General features: G+C 37.5%; 1 protein-coding gene across 1 annotated transcript in view; it reads right to left on the bottom strand.

The window, feature by feature from the left end:
- The window catches only part of PPP3CA (protein phosphatase 3 catalytic subunit alpha), a 332,219-nt gene that overhangs the window by 83,558 nt on the left and 227,008 nt on the right, over positions 1-21,653 (bottom strand). Inside the window, exon 3 of the mRNA XM_008156649.3 lies at positions 4,372-4,496. Within this exon, the coding sequence (XP_008154871.1) occupies positions 4,372-4,496 (125 nt within the window). The remainder of the gene's footprint in view (positions 1-4,371; positions 4,497-21,653) is intronic.

Here is a 21,653-nt window from a genome sequence, read left to right as displayed (position 1 = left end):
AAAGAGAATATTTTATAGTGAATACATCAGTGGGGAGAGGGCTGTTGTGTGAGTGTATCTGTACATGCGTAAGTGACTGTGAGAGTGTACATCCATTTCTGCATTCCTGAGGCATCCATTTTTTTCTGTGGTTCTTTTAGTGAAGACACGGCCAAGGTATGGGGTGCAGTGGAAAGGGCACAGACTTTGAATCCCAGCACTGCCATTTACTATGTGCGTGACTCTCCCTGCGCCTAGGTTTCTGCACGCATGAAAGGAAGACGTTTACATGTTCCGTGCAAAGCTGTACGGGAAAAATGAAATCATTTACACCTCCCAAACAATAGCAGTTATCGCATGCAAACAATGTCGGCTTCCTTAATCCACAATAAAAAGCCCCAAAGTATTCTCGGTAAGTATATTTTATATAAATGTCTGTTCTATTTTAAACATGACAATGTCACTGAGAAATCCCCAAGTCCCTCAAAGGTCAGAGTTTAACTAAAATGGATCATTTTTACATGTAAGACTATATCACATTTTTGTCACTTCTGTATGCATGTGGCAAGTCCCGAGGGCTGTACGCTCAGACTCTTGGAGTTTAATTAAAGAGCTCTTTTTGATGATGGGGACTCTGATATATGCATCTCAGAACTTTTAAATGTCCTGTGATGCCTACATTTAATGTCACCAACATTTGGTTTCATTCTTTGATCCTCTGCTTGAATTGAAAAGGTGCATATTACACAAAATATCACAACTTTCATAGTTCAAATATATAGATTAATTTACACTAAAATTCTCTGCTGAGAAACACATTAGTGATTACTGCTTCTAAACTTCTGTCCTTTGAAGAAACAGAGTTTTAAAATGCTCTAATTAGGGCGAGTTTAGGAAATTTCAAATGGTTTGAGGCTAGAAATTCAGAAACTCAAACTCTTCAAGTAAAATAACAAAAGGTAAATAAAGACCTGAAGATTAAGAACTGTTATTCAAACCTGGAATTGCTGAGACATAAAGTCTATCTGTGCCATATGATTTAGTACTTTATCTGATTAGCAAATTAATAAGAAAAGGTGTTATGGTCTTCGATTAGGTAAAAAAAAAAAAGAAGGAATTAAATTGTTAAAAATAATAAATATATTTTTTAAAATGTCCACTATAACACCCCATCATTTGGCTAATAAAAAGAATAACTCCCAATGGGATAGTCACCTTGCTTAAAAGGTGAGCTTCCAGGAAATTAGAATACCTATTTTATTCATCCTCAGAACCTTTCATAGGAGCATATAAATATTAGATAAATAAGATGTATTTTAGAGTTACCAAAATAATTTTTAAAAATATCCACCCAACCCTAATTTAAGGAAAGTAGCAGAAACTCTACCTCCCATTGCTGTTTTCTGCCTCTACAGTCTTTCTCAAATCTGGCTACACAGTGAAATCACCTTTGGCATATCAACAAACCTGACCCAAATTGAAGTAATTGTGCCATTTCTGGGAAACGAACCTCCTTAAATGAGAGGACATACCCTTCTCTTTCCTCTGTTCCTTCTAGCTGAACGTAACATGGGGACATGATGGCTTAAGCTGGGGTAGCAGCAGTCTTGGGCCATGAATTTGACTTTGGAACGAGACCATGCACATCAGAGCAACGAGGCAGAAAGTCTGGGCCCTGGCACTAAGCATGTCACACCAGCCCACCTGTGAACTTTTACTGGAGAGAGAAATAAAGTTCTATCCTGTTCAAACTACCATTATGCAGGTTTCCCCCGCTCTTACTCTTGGCAGATACTAGCACTAAATTTGTACTCAATCACACTTTTTTACCAAGTGGGTCAAGTGAACCCCTGAGTGAGGTCTATGAGGTTTAATAATTTCTTCTTCTATCCTTCTCTCGCTTTGATTTCCCACCTAGGCAACCCTTACTTGTTCTTTGACTCAGTCTTCTCCAGCCATGTGTGCCCTCTCAATATTCTCCCACTTTTCTATTTCCAATGGCAATTATTTTCTCTACCTCCTTTATCACAAGATTTTAATAATTAGTTCAAATAAAAATTGCATCCTAGATGACCACCATTTCTGGCTTTTGATTCTATAGAGCTTTTTTTATAAAAGTTTTATTTTCCAGTATAGATTTAGTTTTCTATGGAGCAAGGATATATATGTCTTCAAATTACCTACAGTCCAGATCATACATTTTATGTACTTGATAATACACATTTACCAAAAGGAAGAAATTCTATAAATGTACTTTCTCCATTTGAATTTATGTACCAACATCAGCCCTCCTTTTCTCATTATTAATAACTATGTGATCCTTAAGTAAAGAAATAATTAAAATATTGGTGGAAAAAAATATATATACATATACATACACACACACACACACACACACACACACACACACACACACACTAGAGGCCCGGTACACGAAATTCATGCATGGATGGGGGGTGTCCCTCAGCCTAGCCTGCACCTTCTCCAATCTGGGACATCCCTCTCACAATCCAGGACTGCTGGCTCCCAACTGCTCGCCTGCCTGCCTTCCTGATTGCCCCTAACCGCTTCTGCCTGCCAGCCTGATCACCCCTTAACCACTCCCCTGCCAACCTGATTGATGCCTAACTGCTTCCCTGCCAGCCTGTTTGCCCCCAACTTCCCTCCTCTGCTGGCCTGGTCATCCCTAACTGCCCTCCTGTGCAGGCTTAATCGCCCCCAACTGCCCTCCCTTACAGGCCTGGTCCCTCCCAACTGCCCTCCCCTGCTGGCCATCTTGTGGTGGCCATCTTGTGTCCACATGGGGGCAGGATCTTTGACCACATGGGGGCAGCCATCTTGTGTGTTGGAGTGATGGTCAATCTGCATATTATTCTTTTATTAGATAGGATAGAGGCCTGGTGCATGGGTGGGGGCCAGCTGGTTTGCCCTGAAGGGTGTCCCGGATCAGGGTGGGGGTTCCCTTGGGGTGTAGGGCGGCCTGGGCGAGGTGCCTGTGGTGGTTTGCAGGCTGGCCACGCCCCCTGGTGACCCAAGCGGAGGCCCTGGTATCTGGGGTTTATTTATCTTCTACAATTGAAACTTTGTAGCCTGGAGCAGAGACAAGCCTCCTGCTTGCTCCGTGGCCGCAGCCATTTCTGTTGAGATTTATGTATCTTCTATAATTGAAACTTTGTAGCCTTAAGCGGAGGCCTAGGCTGGCAAGGGCGGGAGGAAAGCTTGGCTTCCTTCATTGCCAGGGAAACCCAAGCCTCCCTCCTGCTTTCTGTTGGGTTTATTTGCATATTCACTCCTGATTGGCTGGTGGGCATGGCTTGTGGGCATGGCTGGTGGGTGTAGCGGAGGTATGGTCGATTTGCATATTATTCTCTTATTAGATAGGATAGTCAATATGTGAGGTGAATTGAATAACCAAAAAATATAGTATGGTGGTTTTAAAAACAAAAGCTGTTTAAGAGTGATATTTTTTCAATATTAAATATTCCTATAGTAAATAAACTATTATGAAAATTTAAAAAACTAGAGTTTCTTTTATATGACTATTATAAATACCTGATATTGGTGTGAGACTTAAGGAAATTTTAACTTGGTCTTTAATTAAGAAAAATAGTTTTTATTTTTATTGCTTTTTTCCTAGAACACTTACAATGTCAGCTACTACAGCATAAACTGTTTCTTTAAAATGTATTCCTATTAAGACATTTCTTTTAATAAATTTTAATGAGCCCTTTCTATGTATGACACCATGTTAAGCACCAGGAAAAACAAACATGTGAATAAAGCAAGATGCTAGCCTTCATTTTGAACATAATTTCTACTAGAAGCAGGTGGGAGGCTGAGAAAGAACCTTTACTCAAAGGTTATCTGTTGTGTTTTAATTAATGAGTTTAACAAATTACCCTGGTCAGATGGCAGGTGTCAAAAGACAAAGCCCAGCACCTATAAGCATACTCACACATATTCACACACACAAATGCAGACATAGAGGCACACTTGACTACTGATTTACAAAAATAGCTTGTTGTTTCATAATTATAAGGCATCCATGCAAGCACATTCCTGAATATTTGATCAACACTGATTAGTGCTCTAACAGAAAACAGAATTATGTAATGTAAATATGATGTAACTTTTGCAAATTCCAAATAAACAAAAGATACAAAAGGCAAAATCTTACTTTTAGCCATTTCCTTGGCATCTCTATACATTAAAAAACATATGGGAATCAATTGAAAATAGGAGATGTAATATCCCAAGAATTAAGTGTATTAGAATTCATTTCATTGTTATAGACTAGGGATTTCCTTAAGGCAATGGTATTTACCACTTTTACTTTACTAAGATATTGTTGATCCATTACCGAGCAGCTAAAAAGAAATGATGTGGACTTACTTCGATGCTGAAGTACCCTCTGTCAACATAGTCCCCTAAGAAGAGGTAGCGAGTGTTGGCAGGAGATCCCCCCACTTCAAAGAGCTTCATCAAGTCGAAGAATTGTCCATGGATGTCCCCACAAACTGAAATAAATAAATAAATTCATTTTATGGCCACATTATGTTAAGACTCTGAATTAGATAATAAAATTTTAAAGCCAGAAGGAATTTAGAGATCATCTTAGCCAGAACATTATTTTGCAAAACAGAAAAATGAGACAGCGATTCCAAAGTTAAATAGTGGCAGAATTGACTCTATCATCCAGGTCTATGAATTCAAAGGTTTGCTGGAAAAAATAAGGATAAAAATAACAATAATGGCTGTTATTATGCATTTAATAATTCTGCAGCAGACACTGTGCTAAAAAAAATTATACACATTTTCTAATGTAATACTAACAATGTTGTGGAATAAACATTTCCTTTGGTAGGTAAGGGATGAGGCAAAAAAAGTTTCAGTAATTTGACATAATCTATATACAACTGCACTCTGAATGTATAACTACCACATGTTACTGTTTCCTGAAGAAAAAGAAAGGTTGATATGTATCATAAAATCTGTAGTTCATAAAATCTAAAATGCCATCAATTATAGTAGACCACACTAGAGGCCTGGTGCATGAAATTCGTGCACTCAGAGGGGCCCCTCAGCCCGGCCTATACCCTCTTGCAGTCCAGGAGCACAAAGGGAGCGGGCCTAAGCTGTCAGTTGGACATCCTTAGCACTCCCGTGGAGGTGTGAGAGGCTCCTGCCACCGAGCTTTGCTGGCCAACCATGAACCTGGCTTCTGGCTGAGCAGTGCTCTCCCTTGGGAGTGCACTGACCACCAGGGGGCAGCTCCTGCGTTGAGCATCTGCCCTCTGGTGGTCAGTGCACATCATAGCAACCAGTCGTTCTGCCATTCGGTCTATTTGCATATTAGCCTTTTATTATACAGGATCATTATACAGGGGTGGGCAAAAGTAGGTTTGCAGTTGTGAGTATATAGAACAAGATTTTATTCTTCTTTTATTCATTACTTGTTGTATGTATTATTTTCTGTATGAACAACTATAAACCTACTTTTGCCCATCCTGTTATGATGTATCACTGAGACAGAAAAAGATTCAATTAAATTTAAATTCTAAAGAAGCTTTTTTATAGATAAACTTCAATATTAGATATTAAAAATGAAAAAAATAAATTGTGAAATGAAAAAAAACATCCTGTAAAACATAGTACACAAAAATCACTAGAAATTATTATTCCTTAACTTTCTCACCTTCTCTTTTTTTTTAATATATTTTTTTAAAATATATTTTATTGATTTTTTACAGAGAGGAAGAGAGGGGGATAGAGAGTTAGAAACATTGATGAGAGAGAAACATTGATCAGCTGCCTCCTACACACCCCCTACTGGGAATGTGCCCGCAACCAAGGTACATGCCCTTGACCGGAATCGAACCTGGGACCTTTCAGTCCACAGGCCGCCGCTCTATCCACTGAGCCAAACCGGTTTCGGCCTCACCTTCTCTTTTAAACCAAAATTCTTGAAAGAGCTATGTGGTCTTTTTTTTAAAACCCACATATTTTGTGCTTATTATTAGAATTAACTACTTTGAAAGTCCTTAAAAAAAGGTATTATCTCTATTATACCGATAAGAAAACAATGTGGCTATCAGAGGCTGGGCAATGTCACTGTTAAGTATGGATGACCACACGTTTAAATTCAGATTTGCCTAATTCAAAGCATTTGCTGTTAACCACCATCTTATAACATGTTTGACATTTTGTATGTTCCATATATGTATACATATTTAATATTATAAAATAATTTTGTGGTTAAATGATGAACATTATGTGGCTGTTTCTTGAACACTAGGAGATTGACAGAATGAATGTACTAGTGATTACAGTACCTTACCTGCCTGGGCTTCTGTAAGCAGTACATGTGTTAATGTAGCAAAGGGCTTGGAAGAGTTCCTGGAACCTAATGTGAACTTCATGAATGGCTACCTGTATGTGATGCCATGCTTCCCCCCGGCCCTGCCTCCATTCTCTGGTGTCCAAAGATAGTACAGTACAAGTGCCACCTAATGAGGCAAGCCATTTGCTTGGTTGTTACAGTCTCCAATTCCCCAGGAGACTAGGGCCTTTCATCTTCAATGTCACTTAGTTTTAACAGCACTTCTTGAACATCCAGACTTTGACAAGTTATTTTATATCTTCAAGGCAAGGCAAGTTCATTCTGCACCAACATATACCCCTACTTCCCACACTCCCAGAGCTTCCAATTATTTGCTTTTGCAGGGTACCCAACTAGGGGCCAGCACTGATAGAAATATGGTGTCCAAAAAGCATAAAAAACAGGACCACATACAGGGAGTAAAAGCACTCCCTGTTGTTGCTCCATGATGCTGAATGGCCTTAGGAGTGAGCGACGTCCATAGTGTCCTGTCCTCAACAGCCTGCTCAACTCCTGGAGACTCATGCCTATGGCTTCTTTTATGGAGTCAATCCACCTCATATTAGGTTCTTCTTTTCCTGCTGCCTTCTATTTTTCCCAACATTATTATATTTTCCAAAGGACCCTCCCTTCTCATGTCCCAAAGTAGGACAGCTTCAGTTTTGCCATTTCTGCCTCCAGCAATGCTTCAGGTGTAATTTGCTCTAGGACTGATTTGTTTATCTTTCTGGTAGTCCAGATTATCCATAGAGGTCTTCTCCAACATCATATTTCAAATGAACCCATTTTTTTCCTACCAGCCTTCTTCATTGTCCAGCTTTGACATATTGACAATTCTTACATAGTAATTGGGAATATGAGGGTGTGGATGATCTTAACCTTGGTCTCTAATGACACATCTTTGCTCTTAGTGATCTGTCCTAATTCCTCCATTATTGTGCTTCCAAGTCACAGCCTTTCTCTTGATTTCTTGGCTACAGTCTCTATTTGAATTAACGACTGAATCAAGCTAAGCACAATCTTTATCAACTTCAGTGTCTTCACTGTCTATGTTAAAGTTGTGTACTTCTTCTGCAGTCATGATTTTTTATCTTCTTGATGTTCAAATACCAGTACAGTTCTGCTTTGGCACTTTCTTCTTTCACTGTCATCAGAAGTCGTTTCAAATTAGTGCTACTTCCTGCCGATAAGATGGTGCCATCTGCATATATTAAGTTATTGCTATTTCTTCCACCAATTTTCACTCCTACCTCCCCTGAGTCTAGCCCAGTTTTTCAGATAATAAGTTATGCATATGAATTAAACAAATAGAGAGATGAAAATGCACTTTTTCTTTTTTTACCTATCGGAAAGTAGTCTGTCTCTCCATATTCTGTCCTGACTGTGGCAAGTCTCACAGTACTTCTATTTTTTATGAAAAGAACCCTCCATCTGACTGAACATTCTAAAAAATACTATATCTTTTATAGATTATTAACAGAGCTGTGCATATTTCCATCAGAAATGTACAAAGTTATGGGGTTTAATGAAATTGGCACATCAAAGATAATGAAATATAATATAGGGTTCCCACCCCCCAGATCATTGTTACCCTTATTCATCAGCCACCTCATGTGCCACAACATGAGGGCTATTTCCCCAGGAGCAGCAGTTCTCCATTTGTTTTTATACTGGAGAAGTGAGAACAACTAGGTACACTGAGCAGTTGAAACCATTTGGTGAGAAGGTGGCAATGTGGTCATTATCTCCTCCTTGACTTTTTCCCGAAATGGGGCAACCAGGTTGGTTTTGAATGTGGTTACTCTAACATCCTTAAGACAACCAAAATGTGCAAGGGTGACTAACATCCTGCAATGCTTACACATTTATACCTTTCTCTATTTTACTATCAGGATATACACAATTTATGCTTAAATAATCCACTAGTAAGTGATACCTATGCAATTACTTTTGAGTAATTGCCTTTCAATATTGCTTCCCTCCCTTGAAGACTGTAGCCCATATTAAATAAAACTTTATTGGAAATGATTCTCACACACAATGTGCCAACAACTTTTGATCTATAGCTTCTGAAGGAGAATACAGAATTCTAAAGTAGGAAACTGAAAATAACATACAAAAAGGATTTGTCTATTTCTTAGGGAAGAGAATAGTCTTTATTTCTAATATCATTGCTGGAGAGCTAGTGATTGAGCTTTGAAATCACTAAGGGGCGGACGTCTTCCGGACATCCATTCAGAAGTCCACAGGACAAAGCCGCAGCGGCTGCGAGGCCCAGGGCTCAGGCAGCCATGTGCTCAGGCAGCCATGGGCTCAGGCAGCTGTGAGCCCCGGGGCTCAGGCCTCTCAGCCACTGCAGCCAGCAGTGGTAGCAGCAGTGGGGTGATGGGGGCGGCACCTTCCCCTGTACAGCCTGGTCACCTCCCGCAGAGGGAGGCCAGACTGTGGCTTAGGCCCACTCCCCTATGCCATCAGTAGGACATCCCCTGAGGGCTCCTGGACTGTGAAAGGGAGCAGGCCGGGCTAAGGGACACCTCCCCGCTTAGTGCACGAATTTTCATGCACCGGGCCTCTACTATATAAATATAAGTGTATATGCAAGTGCACGTTTGTGTGTGTGTGTGTAAAGCCACCCTCCACAAAAGAGGAATTATTTGGAGATTAGTGGTAAGTATAGCAATTAGGGAGTCATTAAACAAGTTTAAGACTTTACTCACTATAGATTACAGCAAAGTAGTGCTAAAGAGAAACAAAAATAAACAGCTGGGCCAGTACAAGGGGCTCTTTGTAGTGAGCTGAGTAAGGCCTTATGACCATCAAGCTGGACAATGAATCAGTCACAGAGCAAGTCTGCAAGTCCCTGAAACCAGCACACTGCTAAGTAGACAAGATACTGGCCAGCATATTAAGGACAAACAGGCCCTTCAGAAAATAATCTCAGGCAGAAGGAGGAGGAAGTGGGAAAGATAACCACAGCCAGGACCAAGTTTGCCTTCTACCTCCTGACCAATGCTGGTAACTCTCCATTGAGAAGGGCCAGGTGTTCCAAACAACAACCATGCATACAGTGTGTGTGCAATTAGGTACGTATGTCTAAATTAATTCAGTGAATCTGCAAATAAGTATATCCATATTACAACTGAATTATTTTTTCAAAGAATTTCATTGTTTCTAAATTCACATGGACAATTAAAATACATTGGGAAATATAAACACTAGACAGTATTGTACACACTAAGATGAGGTCCCAATATAATTGCTATACAATTTATAGCTTTTAAAGCACTCTGATAAAGCTGTCATCCTGAGAAGACATTTTTAAAATGCAATATTAAATATACACTTTCTTATAAAACTATTTAAAATAGCTTTTCATTGATGTTCAGACTTACACATTGGTCCTGTTTACTTGCCTATAAAAAAAGGAAATGCATCAAAAAACATCGAGTCCATTTATTGTTAACGCTAGCAAAAACTTTATGTCACAGAATTCCAGGTTAAAGAAAGCTTATACAAATTCGGACGCCTGGGGACAGAGGAGTAGTTGTTAAAAACAAACAAAAAACTGTCAAACAATAAACTGCAGGTTTTCATGCACTGGGCCGCTAGTATATAAATAAAATGCATATACACTTATATTTATATACTAGAGACCCGGTGCATGAAAATAGATTTTTTATGTACCAGCTTTTCAAAATTGCACCGATGTTATGATTTAGAAGTCAAGTTCTTTTAATTCCTGACTCACTACTTATTTTTCTATAAAGAACTTTTAGTTCCTCCAAAATACTGGCTTTTATCATCTTGGAAGGCTTGCATGAAACAGAATAACTTCTTCTACAAGTTTTTCCAGTTTCTGCTAAACTAACAGGTTGTAATTTTTCTTTTAGAAAACATGTTACTGAATTGCCAAGCAATTTTCACCATTCGAGTTCCACTCTACTTTCAGCTTCATTCACTTCAACCCAACATTTTTCCACATTTACCCAAGACAATAAAATTTCTAATGCTAAGGGACTATCAGTATGTCTAATTCTCAGCATGAGGGGGTCAACCTGTTCAATTTATATGTTGGGTCTTTGAATCTTCTATCTGCTACATTTTTTTTTTTTTTTTTTTTTTTGCAATTTCACAGAGAAAGATCTTGCGTTTAGAAGCTTTGTTAGAAGTTAAACACGGTGGGTATCACAAGAACATAGTATCTGTTTCCCGCTGTTGGTAATCCAGGATTATGTAACCTTCAGTAGATGATAAATTCAAGTACAAACCAGCCAGAACAAATATGTGTACTTTAATAGTAGAATGTGTAAACGTTTTAAATCAAGCAATTCCTGAGATAAAAGTGAGTTTATTACAGCATTCATTTATCTCTAGAAATCTTCATCAACTATAAAACAAACTAACCAAGAAAAAAATAACAGTGGTATAATTCACTAAAGAGGTACACTTCAAAATAATTAAATTTCCCCCATAGTGAATGTTATTTTTCAAATGTTAAACAAATATTAGGTACTTTGTAAAACACAAAATATAAATTCTCAACCAGAGAACTGTAGTTTGATAGTATCAAACAATAACAAAAAGTCTCTAAATCAAATAAAAATTTGCTAAACACAAATTTCAACGTTTTTATTAAAAAGCTATGAAATTAAGTACATAACAGTAATAGCATCAGTGTAGCTTAATAGCAATAATTTCAAACACTTATTTATATGTATAATGCTAATTAACAAAGACAAACTGTCTGTTAGCTAGTGTTAGTGAGAAACATAACAGGATAATTGAAAAAAAGTGCACTATATTGTATATTATAATAGATAATCACAATAATGCAGTACTAGATGCTTCATAAATCCCCTAAATCTCAGTTATAATTAGATGTGGAAAGAAACTAGAATAGTCTGTGTTTTTAAACTACTTTATAGGAGCAAGCATATATAACACCATGGTATGTGCACAGTGCTTATTCCAATCAGTAGAAAAATAAATTGAAACTTTTATTTTTTTATCCCAAAGATGAATGTTCCTACCACTGAAATTATTTTTTGAAGTTTTTTTCTTTTCTTCATGGGTTCAGTGCTTCACAAGATTATATTTACTGGGAGAACTTAATTACTGAATTAGAATGCTCTTTTATTCATCTGTTATTACTATTTTTCATTTCAGCAACAATCCAGATTTTAAGAAAGAGCCTAACTATTAAGGATTCATAATAATGTTATGGAATTAAGTCACAATTTTGACTGTGACATTAATAAATAATAAGCATGCATAAAACTTAAGTGGTATTTAATGAAATTTGGTCATCACTCTGTTCATGTGTCCAAGTTTGGTCAGTAGTGGAAACTATTGGTTATTTGACATGAGGTTTTATTTACATTATATAGCTCACTAAACACTTGATTTTCATGACAGTCAATCAAGAATATTGGATGAACACTATGAGTTGATTTAATTTCAGCCAAATGTAAGTAAGTTTGAAAACTTGTTTACTTATATATATTTATTTATAAATGAATGCTTATTTTTTTTACTTTAAAAAAATTAATTTCAGAGAGGAAGGGAGAGGGAAAGATAGAAAAATCAATGATGAGAGGGAATCATAAATCGGCTGCCTCCTGCACACTCCCTACTAAGGATGGAGCCCGAAAACGGGGCAATGTGACCTGAGCAGGAATCAAACAGTGATCTCCTGGTTCACGGGCTGACATTTAACCACTGAGCCACACTGGTAGGGCTGTTCTCTTCATTTTTTTGAAATATTGATCCCAGATTTCAAATCCCCATGAACTCCCTCCAGGACCCTGAATGTTAAGGAATACAGATCTATGCCTTAACATTCCTATCTTGGGTCTCCTAAACCTATATTTTGATATTTTTAAAAACTGTTTGGTATCTGTGGCCACAGTATTTTTTCAATTTGGCTTTTTGCTTTTACCTAGGTGTGTTATTTCTTCCATGAGGAGAGACAGCCTAGTGTAATGGTGAGGAACACAGATATAAACCTAAACCTCTTGGTTTCATAATTGCTGTTTGCTAGTTTTTTGGTTTGTATATGTATTCCTGCTGATTGACCTTAATCAATTAGCTGTGGTCTCTTAATTAATCATTTTCTTATTCATGCTCCCTGAATCAGCTGTATTATCTATAGAATCCATGGACTCTTCCAATTTGCTTTTTCCAATCGCCTCCTTTATATAGACACACTCTATTCTGTTTTTACATTTCTTTAGACTTTGACTATCTTTCTACTTGTGTAACTAGGACAAGATACTTAATCTTTGTAGGAGACCCCAGATGCCTCATCTATAAGGGGCTTCATAATAAACATTTTTGTAAGTTTTTAAAAAATATATATATATTATTGATTTTTTACAGAGAGGAAGGGAGAGGGACAGAGAGCTAGAAACATCAATGAGAGAGAAACATCGACCAGCTGCCTCCTGCACACCACCCACCGGGGATGTGCCCGCAACCAATGTACATGCCCTTGACCGGAATCGAACCCGGGACCTTTCAGTCCGCAGGACGATGCTCTATCCACTGAGCCAAACCGGTTTCAGCTGTATGTTTTTTTTTAACTAAATGAAAATATATAAGGGAGGAAAAAAGTTTAACATGCTGTGTCACATGGAATAGCCAGACACACAATGAGAAATTATGGACCTGGCGGAGGTTGTCTACCTAAGAAACATCAAGGATGATTTTGAAAACTTGTTTACTTATATATATTTATAAATGAATGCTTATTTTTCTTTTACTTTTAAAAAAAAGTGTCTGTAATCAATGTAGCCACAAATAAAACATATAAAAATTACTCTATTATTTTCTACTTTTTATCCAAATGCATGCTATCATATGTTGAAAGATGTTAAGGCTAAAATCAAATAGACTAGGTCTCATGCTCTACAAGTTCCATTTTCTAAGAGTGGACATATTTTCAAATGGCTTTAATAATATTACCAATCTTTCAGAGGGTAGCAACACCATGACGGATTTCCAGGTAGTCTTGTTTCTATTGTGGCAAGGCTCATTTACAAGACCACTCTGTCCCATGGCTGTGTAATGGTAGTGATGTTTTAAAAGCTGGAAGTAACATACTAAATAGAAAAAACACAAGGTATTTCACCAAATGAATTTTTTACAAGGCTGACTCTTACTAGATTTCTGGAAAACTCAGTTGAGTAGGCAAAAAGTGAGTCATCTCCTATTCTTATCATAACACTACTCAAATTTTAACAATTGAAAATATGTTGTTTTTAATATTTTTCAAACTCAAGGAAAGCAAGTTAACATTATAGAATTCTAAAGTCCACATATCCATCATTAATTTGGCAATTATAGGCAGTGGGGATATTAGAAACGGGCTTTACCTATTACTGACTTTCAAGTAACTAGCTATATTTATGTCTCCTGGTAAGTGAACAAAGCTAATAAGTACTATTCCTGAAAAACAATACTTAAATGACTTCATAAAAAGAAGGCCTGGATTAAATGCTATAATTTCCTCAATAAAAAATATACAAGCTTATTTGTTATATGAGGCATATGTGGAAATGGAAGTTTTAATTCTTAACTGAGCAATTTTTAGAACTATGTGAACAACTCAGACATCTTAGAACACATTCATTTAAAATTTAGTTAAGAAAAAGTACTTTTTGGAATATAATTTTAATAATGGCAATAAGCTTATTTATTAATTCTAATTTTCCTTAATCTATCATTTTCTTATCATCCTTCATTAAGCAGATATTTCAGAATTATTTATTCAATTATATACCTGAAAAAAATAAATAAAAGTTATTTATTAAATGTGCTGTATTAAAAGAATGAATAAATAACATCAAAGACTGAATAACTTTTTACTTACGTCAATTATATTGGGACAATAAAGAAATAAAGGGCATGAAACTTGGTCTCAAGAACTTTACAGAATACTTGAGAAGACATACACACACCAAATAGTATTAAAAATTATTGGCTTTCTGACAATAGAGTGTTTCCCTTTCCATTCTAAAACTTCTGCATACTAGGCTAGCCAAGAAACATGGGTTTAAGACTTATATCTCTCATAAATATGTTCAATGGGCAAATGATTTCATCGCCTGTTTACCATCTCCCAAATATCTTAACAGAAGCAGAAGGATATAAAATTTTCTAAAAATATATATAAAATTATAAATACTTTACATTTATTTTTAGTAGTGTTGCTTTTATTTTAAAATTTAAAATTATATTAACAAAAGGTATGAGATTGTTTTGTTTATTCAAAGTGGGTATCAATTTAAAACTTGTAATGGGTTATCTCAAATTTCCATTTCATAGCTAATCTTCATTCAATTGAAGATTTCTCTTATGGAGATGATTGTATTTCATAGTGATACAAACCATTAATACTATTATCTCTATGAATACAACTAGGGCCACCATTACCTAAATTTAAATCATCTATACTAATACAAGCCTAGGTGGTCCTTGTGCCCTCGTGCAACATACTCACGTCGCCACAAGATGCCCGGCAGGGGAGGGCAGTTGGGGGGGACCAGGCCTGCAGGGGAGGGCAATAGGGGGCAACCAGGCCAGCAGGAGAGGGCAGTTGGGGGTGACCAGGCCGGCAGGGGAGGGCAGTTTGGGGCAACCAGGCTGGCAGGGGAGGGCAATTAGGGGTGATCAGGCAAGCAGGGGAACAGTTAGGGGCATCAGGCAGGCAGGCAGAGGTGGTTAGGGGTGATCAGGCAGGCAGGCAGGTGAGCGGTTAGGAGCCAGCAGTCCTGAATTGCGAGAGGGATGTCCGAGATTGGAGAGGATGCAGGCCGGGCTGAGGGACACCCCCCGTATGAATTTCATGCACTGGGCCTCTAGTAGCATTCATAAAATCTTTGTATACTTTGTACAATTACATAGGTTCTTGCTTCCAATTTGAGCATGAACCTGTCTTCTGTTTCTGTTTCTTCAGCATTTGACAAATATCTAATTAAATTATGCAAAAATCATGTTTGCCTAGCATGTTACAAATGACATACAAACTAAGTGATCATGGAAAATTAATGCAGGTGTTTGGGAAACAAAATAGCTGCTAACTCATTATAACTCGTGACTCATTAGTAATTACAATTTCAAATTTAGTTTAATTTTCATCAATTAAAAATGATGAATAATATATATATGAATTGCTAAAAAAGCCCAATCAGGATTGCCAATCAACTCTTTTCTTTCCCCTTGACAAAATATAAAAAATTGAAAAGCATGTTCATAATGTGTTTTGGTGAGTTATTAAACTGATTTTTACAAGGGGAACATTTGTTTTATAAAATCAAATAATTTCAAGTTGTATGTCCTTAGATATCCACTTCATTAAATTTCCAGAACTCTTTCCATCTTCTACATTTCTTATTTAATGTATCTGAAACAAAATTTTTAATGTCCTAAAAACATAGAAGGCTATATTTTATAATATAAAATCTCTGTTATTAGTCACATCGCAAACTGAACTACATTTTACAAAAGAACACTTGATTTGTCCTACGATGATTTGATACTTTATATGGAGAGTTCATGTTAGAGAGGACAAATTGTGAATAATCCTATAAAATAGACAACTTCTTAAAGTAGGATATCTTATCCAATCTTTTTTTTTAATCCAATCTTAATTAGCAGGTAGTTCTTAAGCTCCTCTATGTGCAAGGTATTACAGAGAATTTGAAAATGGTCATTCTTTAAAACTGGTGGAAAGACAAGCTCATATCATTATGAAATGATTAAAGAATAATGTATAATTTTATAGTAAAGGAATAGAAATACAATTAATTCCCTTAGGAATCATCAGGTATACTTGGAATATAAGATTTATACATATGAATAAGGACTAGATGGGGCTTCCAAATGCTTAAACTCTACTAATTTGACCTTTCATCAATAAGAAGATGGACCTTTGACCAAGAGCTTCACTCTGGTCTCTGGACTTGTGCAACATGGATGACTAAAAAAGTTTCAGAAGGGTCTAGCCTAGAGGCTCACTAACATTTAAAATGCCTCCGATCTAGGGAAAATAATAAAGTCAGACTCTATTCTCTTATTTCCTGGAGATGTTTCCTGGGAAGTGGTAAGAAGCCAAAAACATGGGCCTTAAAATGTTTGCTGTGGTAGGCATCGAAGTATGGCCCTTTCCCTATGTTTCATGAACAAGTGATTTTCCTCTCAGCAGCGCGCAGTCACCCTGACCACCTCTGAGCTGCCCTTGCTAACAGAAGACCAAGCAACAACCAGTGTGGCCAAGGTCACACATTAGTTTCAAGTGTGTTCTGCGGAGTTAAAGGATACATGAGAAGTGATAGGGTCATATTACAATAAGCTCTATTTTTATTGTTGTTTCTTTTTGGTTTGTTTTTGTTTTTACCTTGGAGGCTTCTTTTTGTTTTTATTTTACCCATGTGAGGTTTCTTTCTTTCTAGGTGTAGTGTGTGTGTGTGTGTGTGTGTGTGTGTGTGTGTGTGTGTTGTGGGGGGAGGCAGAGGTGGGTGGTAGATATATTTCACTGCTTAAAACTTCTTTGGGAATATTACCTATAGCCAGAGTCTTACAGGAAATCAGAAATTATGAAAATAAAGGTTGGCTGACATTGTCAAAGAAAACTAAATTTAGGGAAGTGACTAACAGTACTGATAAAATTTGTAGTAAAGTGAGAAAAGAAAAAGGGATTTTTAGGTAGGCAGGTATAAATGAACCAGCGTAAGTGGACTACAAAATAACTGGATTGGTTAAAAGGTGTATGGGAAAGAGCAGGGGATAATAACAGTAGAAAGGCAACACTAGATTATGCAGGGACTTGGATTTCAGTATGAGATGTTTTAAGAAGGAGAATAATCCCAATACTAGAGGAGATAACTTTGTCAGCTCTGTGGAGAATCCAATGCTGTGGAAAATGGAAAGCTAGGTTGCTTTTAATTAGAGAGTCACTGCAATAACACCGTCATAATACAAGGAGGTCTGGTACTAACTACAATGATGGTCGTGGGAAAAGATAAAAGGGGCCAGTTAGAACATTTTTATATATCCATACAATCACTATAAATTAAGTAGTAAATGAAGTCCTTCATGTGTGCCCCAATTCAATAAATATTAAATGCCTGCAACATTCCTACAATATCCTGTTGTGTTAGACCCTAAAAATGTAACAGAACAACTTAGACATAATCAATCCTTTCATGAAGCAAGCATTTAAATGGGCGACATTGGACTAAATAATAATATTAGAGTACCAGCTAGAAAGACAGATTTTTTTTCCTCCTTTGCTTACTGTTATATTCCTAACACCTAGGATAGTACCTGGGACAAAGAGAATAAATCCTCCGTATATACTTCCCATATGAATGAGTGCACAAGGCAGTGAGTGTGGTGGACTTGGTGAACTTACCTGGTGGATGTGGTATTTAAGCTGAAACTTGGAAGACTGAAAAGGAGCTATTCACCAAGTGGTGGGGACAGCAACCTGGCCTATTGCTCACAGCAGAAGAAACAACTTGGGATAAATTTAGAAAGTGAAAGAAGATCTGTAAACTTGGAGACTAGGTAAGAAATGAAACTGTAAAGATTAGAAATGAAACTGTAAAGATTAACAAAAGCCAGAGAATGAGGGTTTTGTCATCCAAGTTAGGAAGTTAGATAACTTCATGCAAAGAGGAGCCAAGGAAGGGATTTGGGCAAGAGGAAATATTCTACCTTATCTCTAGTAAGTCACTATCTACCTTAGCCTAAAGCTCCTAATGTGTAGAATAAGGCAATAACAACGACCATGTACGGTGACTGTGAAGATTACATCTTGTAATGTGGTAGTAACTGGCCCAGGTTAGTAATTCAAGATGAGGTAAGTTCCCTACCTCTATGATACCACAGCTCCCTTCAGCTCCTCTTGATTGGATCCGCCCCTTTATATATATATGATCACAATAACATTGCAAAGTCAAAATATCAGTTTGGATAAATAGTTTATATATCAATATACTAGAAGCCTGGTGCACGAAATTCGTGCACTGAGGAGGGAGATGGGGGTCCCTCAGCCCAGCCTGTGCTCTCTCACAGTCCGGGAACCCCATGATTGATCACCCCAAAGAGGTAGGCCCTGCCCACTCAGCCAGGGCTCTGCAATGGATCGCCCCCACAGAGGGAGGCCCCGCCCACTCACCTCAACCCGCAGGTCAGTGGCCTGGGCCTCCCTCTGCAAGGCCATCACCGGGCAATGGCTGGGCCCCCAACCAATTGCATCACACCTGCCTTGGCAGGTGGCGCCAGTGGGTGTCATAGCGTGGTTGTCCGGAAGGTTGTCCAGATGGTCGTTCTGCTATTCGGTCATTCGGTTGATTTGCATATTATGCTTTTATTATTATAGATTGCCTTCTTTTTTTTTTTTTAATGCTAGGTAATGGGTACCTGATGGCCACAATTGCAAAGTGCAAGCAGGTGACATTACTTTCTTATTTATCTCTTTTCACGCAACATGACTGAATCAGAAAAACATGTGGAAATATTTAAAATAGAAATTACATATGAATATATAGAAATTACTATTTTTATTGCCACTGTTTTAAATTTCCATCATTTATAAAGTCCCTTAATTGAAATTCATTATTAAAGCACTTACATATTCACTGGTATCTAAATTATTAATTTATGTACACAATGTTTTTCACTGTTTGTAAATATAATGTATTTAAAATAAAGCATGAGTTTTAATGTTTATCTTAAAACACAGAGAATAAGAATTCATAACAGCCTCAAAGATAGCAATGAAGTTTAAATGCTTATTAGCACAGAGGTGCAAGGGTATAAGATGTCGTAGAACCTTAAGACACATGAAGGATCTGCTCCCTACACCTTTGAAAAATCCTATAATTCACAAAGATTACTAAGTATAGTATTCCCCCCATAAAATGCAGTAAAATATAAGACCTGGCTTCAGACATAAATGGATCTGGGCTTAAACGAAGCCTCCCTAATTTTCACTCTCATATCAGCTTCTCTCTGCACATTAGCCTTATTTTCTTCTACTGCATTGGACTTACTCTGAGTATTCTCCAATTCACGTCCTGCCTGCACACTGAAGTAAGAAGTAGATCCACCAATTCCAGCAAATCTGTACCATGGAACAAGTGTGGTCCCCTGCTCACTCCTGAATCGATCACTGTGTCCACAGAGTGGAGAGTACGCCATGTGCCCACTCCCAGTTGTTAGTAGGATGGGGCCAAAGTCAAGTATCAAAAGGAGTATTGCAGGCAATCACAAACAACATTGTGCTTTTAAAAAAAAAAAAAAGGCTGAAATTCTTGTACTTCTGTTTACCTTAAAGATAATTGCAGGAGCCATTCTAGTGTTTTTGCTCAAATTTTAAGCTCTTATTTAAGCAATGTTGGCAAGACCTGGAAAACTCATCAAAACAGTTTAATATTCACTTTGTCTAATATCTGCACAGAACTTATGATGGATTCATTAACATTCCATCTTTTGTTTATCTAAAGCCTTTCTTTCTGGCTAAGTCATCAACTCATCATTCTTCATTTCCAATGGAATTGGCTATCTTTGCATGGACATTTTTTTTCCACAAAAAATACACACACAGAGATATATACAGGTAAACATACATACAATACTTAAAAAAAGAAAAAAAAGCCAAAAAATGAAATTCAGACAGTGAGAAGTCTGCTAGCCTCGTGCATGAGCTAAATTAATACATGTGTAATGACCCACTCTGAAAGGTCAAGTCTCTGAATGTAAAAACGGTGAATGCCAAGACTCTACTCTCCTACTGCATCCTCCGATGTCTAAAGTATGGTGAAAACATTTTAAGTACCATGACTCATGTCTCTGAAGATGGCAGCAGGTTTTGTACAAGATCAAGTGTTAGAAAGGCATGGAAAACTGGAAACGAAATAACTATATAAAAACCCACTTAGGGAATGATCTAATCTTAAATTGATTCAAATCCCTGTAAGGATTAGAAAATTCTACGTTGACACTTTCCATATTTCTCTTTCCACAGCTGTCATTAACACAGTATTTACAAAAGACTTTCTGATTGAGATACAAAAGAGATGAGTTTCTTAATACAGTATTTAAGTCATATTGCTTCTAACTCGCACTCTATTTGGGAAATACAGAGTGGTTACTCTGGAAATATTGATGGTACAAACACACAGATGATCATCATAAACCTCTATATCGGACGCACCTTTTATTCACAGTATCTTCAAACACTTGACAAACCTAGCAAACTCATGCTCATCCTGTAGTAAAGCTCTCAAGAGCAGATCATGCCCAATGGTTGTACAGAATGCAGATTCTTAGGTGTTTCAGTTTTATTTCAGAAAGTAAATACATCTTCATCCTGGGATAATTCAAATGCATCCTAATTATGTGAAATCTATGTGTGCTGAAAAATTGCCCAGGCAATCACAATATATAATGCTGCACTTACGAAGGCTGTTGAAACTACATTAACATCTCAAAGTTGCCGAGATGTTGTTTATTCCATGTCTGAGGAAAGGCACTTCTAAGAGTGAACAGGATCCACAGGGTCAACTTTGGATTTACAGTTTACATCTTGGTACCTGGTCAGTATTGCAGGACCTTTAAGACGTGGGTCCAAATTTCCCCCCACAGATTATTAAAATCTTGTTTTTCCTTATCTCTTTCACAAAAACCATTAGTGCCTAGTAACTGGCTAAATTTCAAAACATCACCTGTTCTTAGATCTCTCACTTTCCCGCTTGCTGTCCTCTGCTTGTTACTGGGACACTCAGTTCTTCCATTTTGATCTTGTCTAGTACTAGATATTGAGTTGAATTGTGTCCCCCCAAAGGTATGTTCAAGTCCTAAGCACTGGTACCTATGAATGTAACTTTATTTGGAAATCGAGTTTTTGCAGATAGAATCAGGTTAACATGAAGTCAGACTCCATTAGGGTGGGCCCTAATCCAATAGGACTGGTGTCCTTATAAGCAGTGGAAAGAAAACATGGGCACAGAGACACAGAGGCCGGGTAAAGGCAGAGGCAGAAAGGGGAGTCACGCTGTCACAAGCCAATGAAGTCCTGGGGCCTCCAGAAGCGGGAACAGGCAGGGAAGGATCCTCCCTAGAGGGGAATGTGGCCCTGCCAACACCCCATTTCACACTTCTCGCCTCCAGAACTGTGAGACAATAATTTCTGTTGTGTGAAGCAACTCAGTTAGTGGAATTGGGTTATGGTGGCCCTAGGAAATGAATACACTAGATTGATTATTCAATTATTTGAGTTCTTCTCTCT

The sequence above is a fragment of the Eptesicus fuscus genome, chromosome 2 (assembly GCF_027574615.1).
Source record: "Eptesicus fuscus isolate TK198812 chromosome 2, DD_ASM_mEF_20220401, whole genome shotgun sequence".
NCBI lineage: Eukaryota > Metazoa > Chordata > Mammalia > Chiroptera > Vespertilionidae > Eptesicus > Eptesicus fuscus.
The sequence above is the reverse complement of the archived record's forward strand: the minus strand, read 5'-3'. Positions and strand labels throughout refer to the sequence as shown.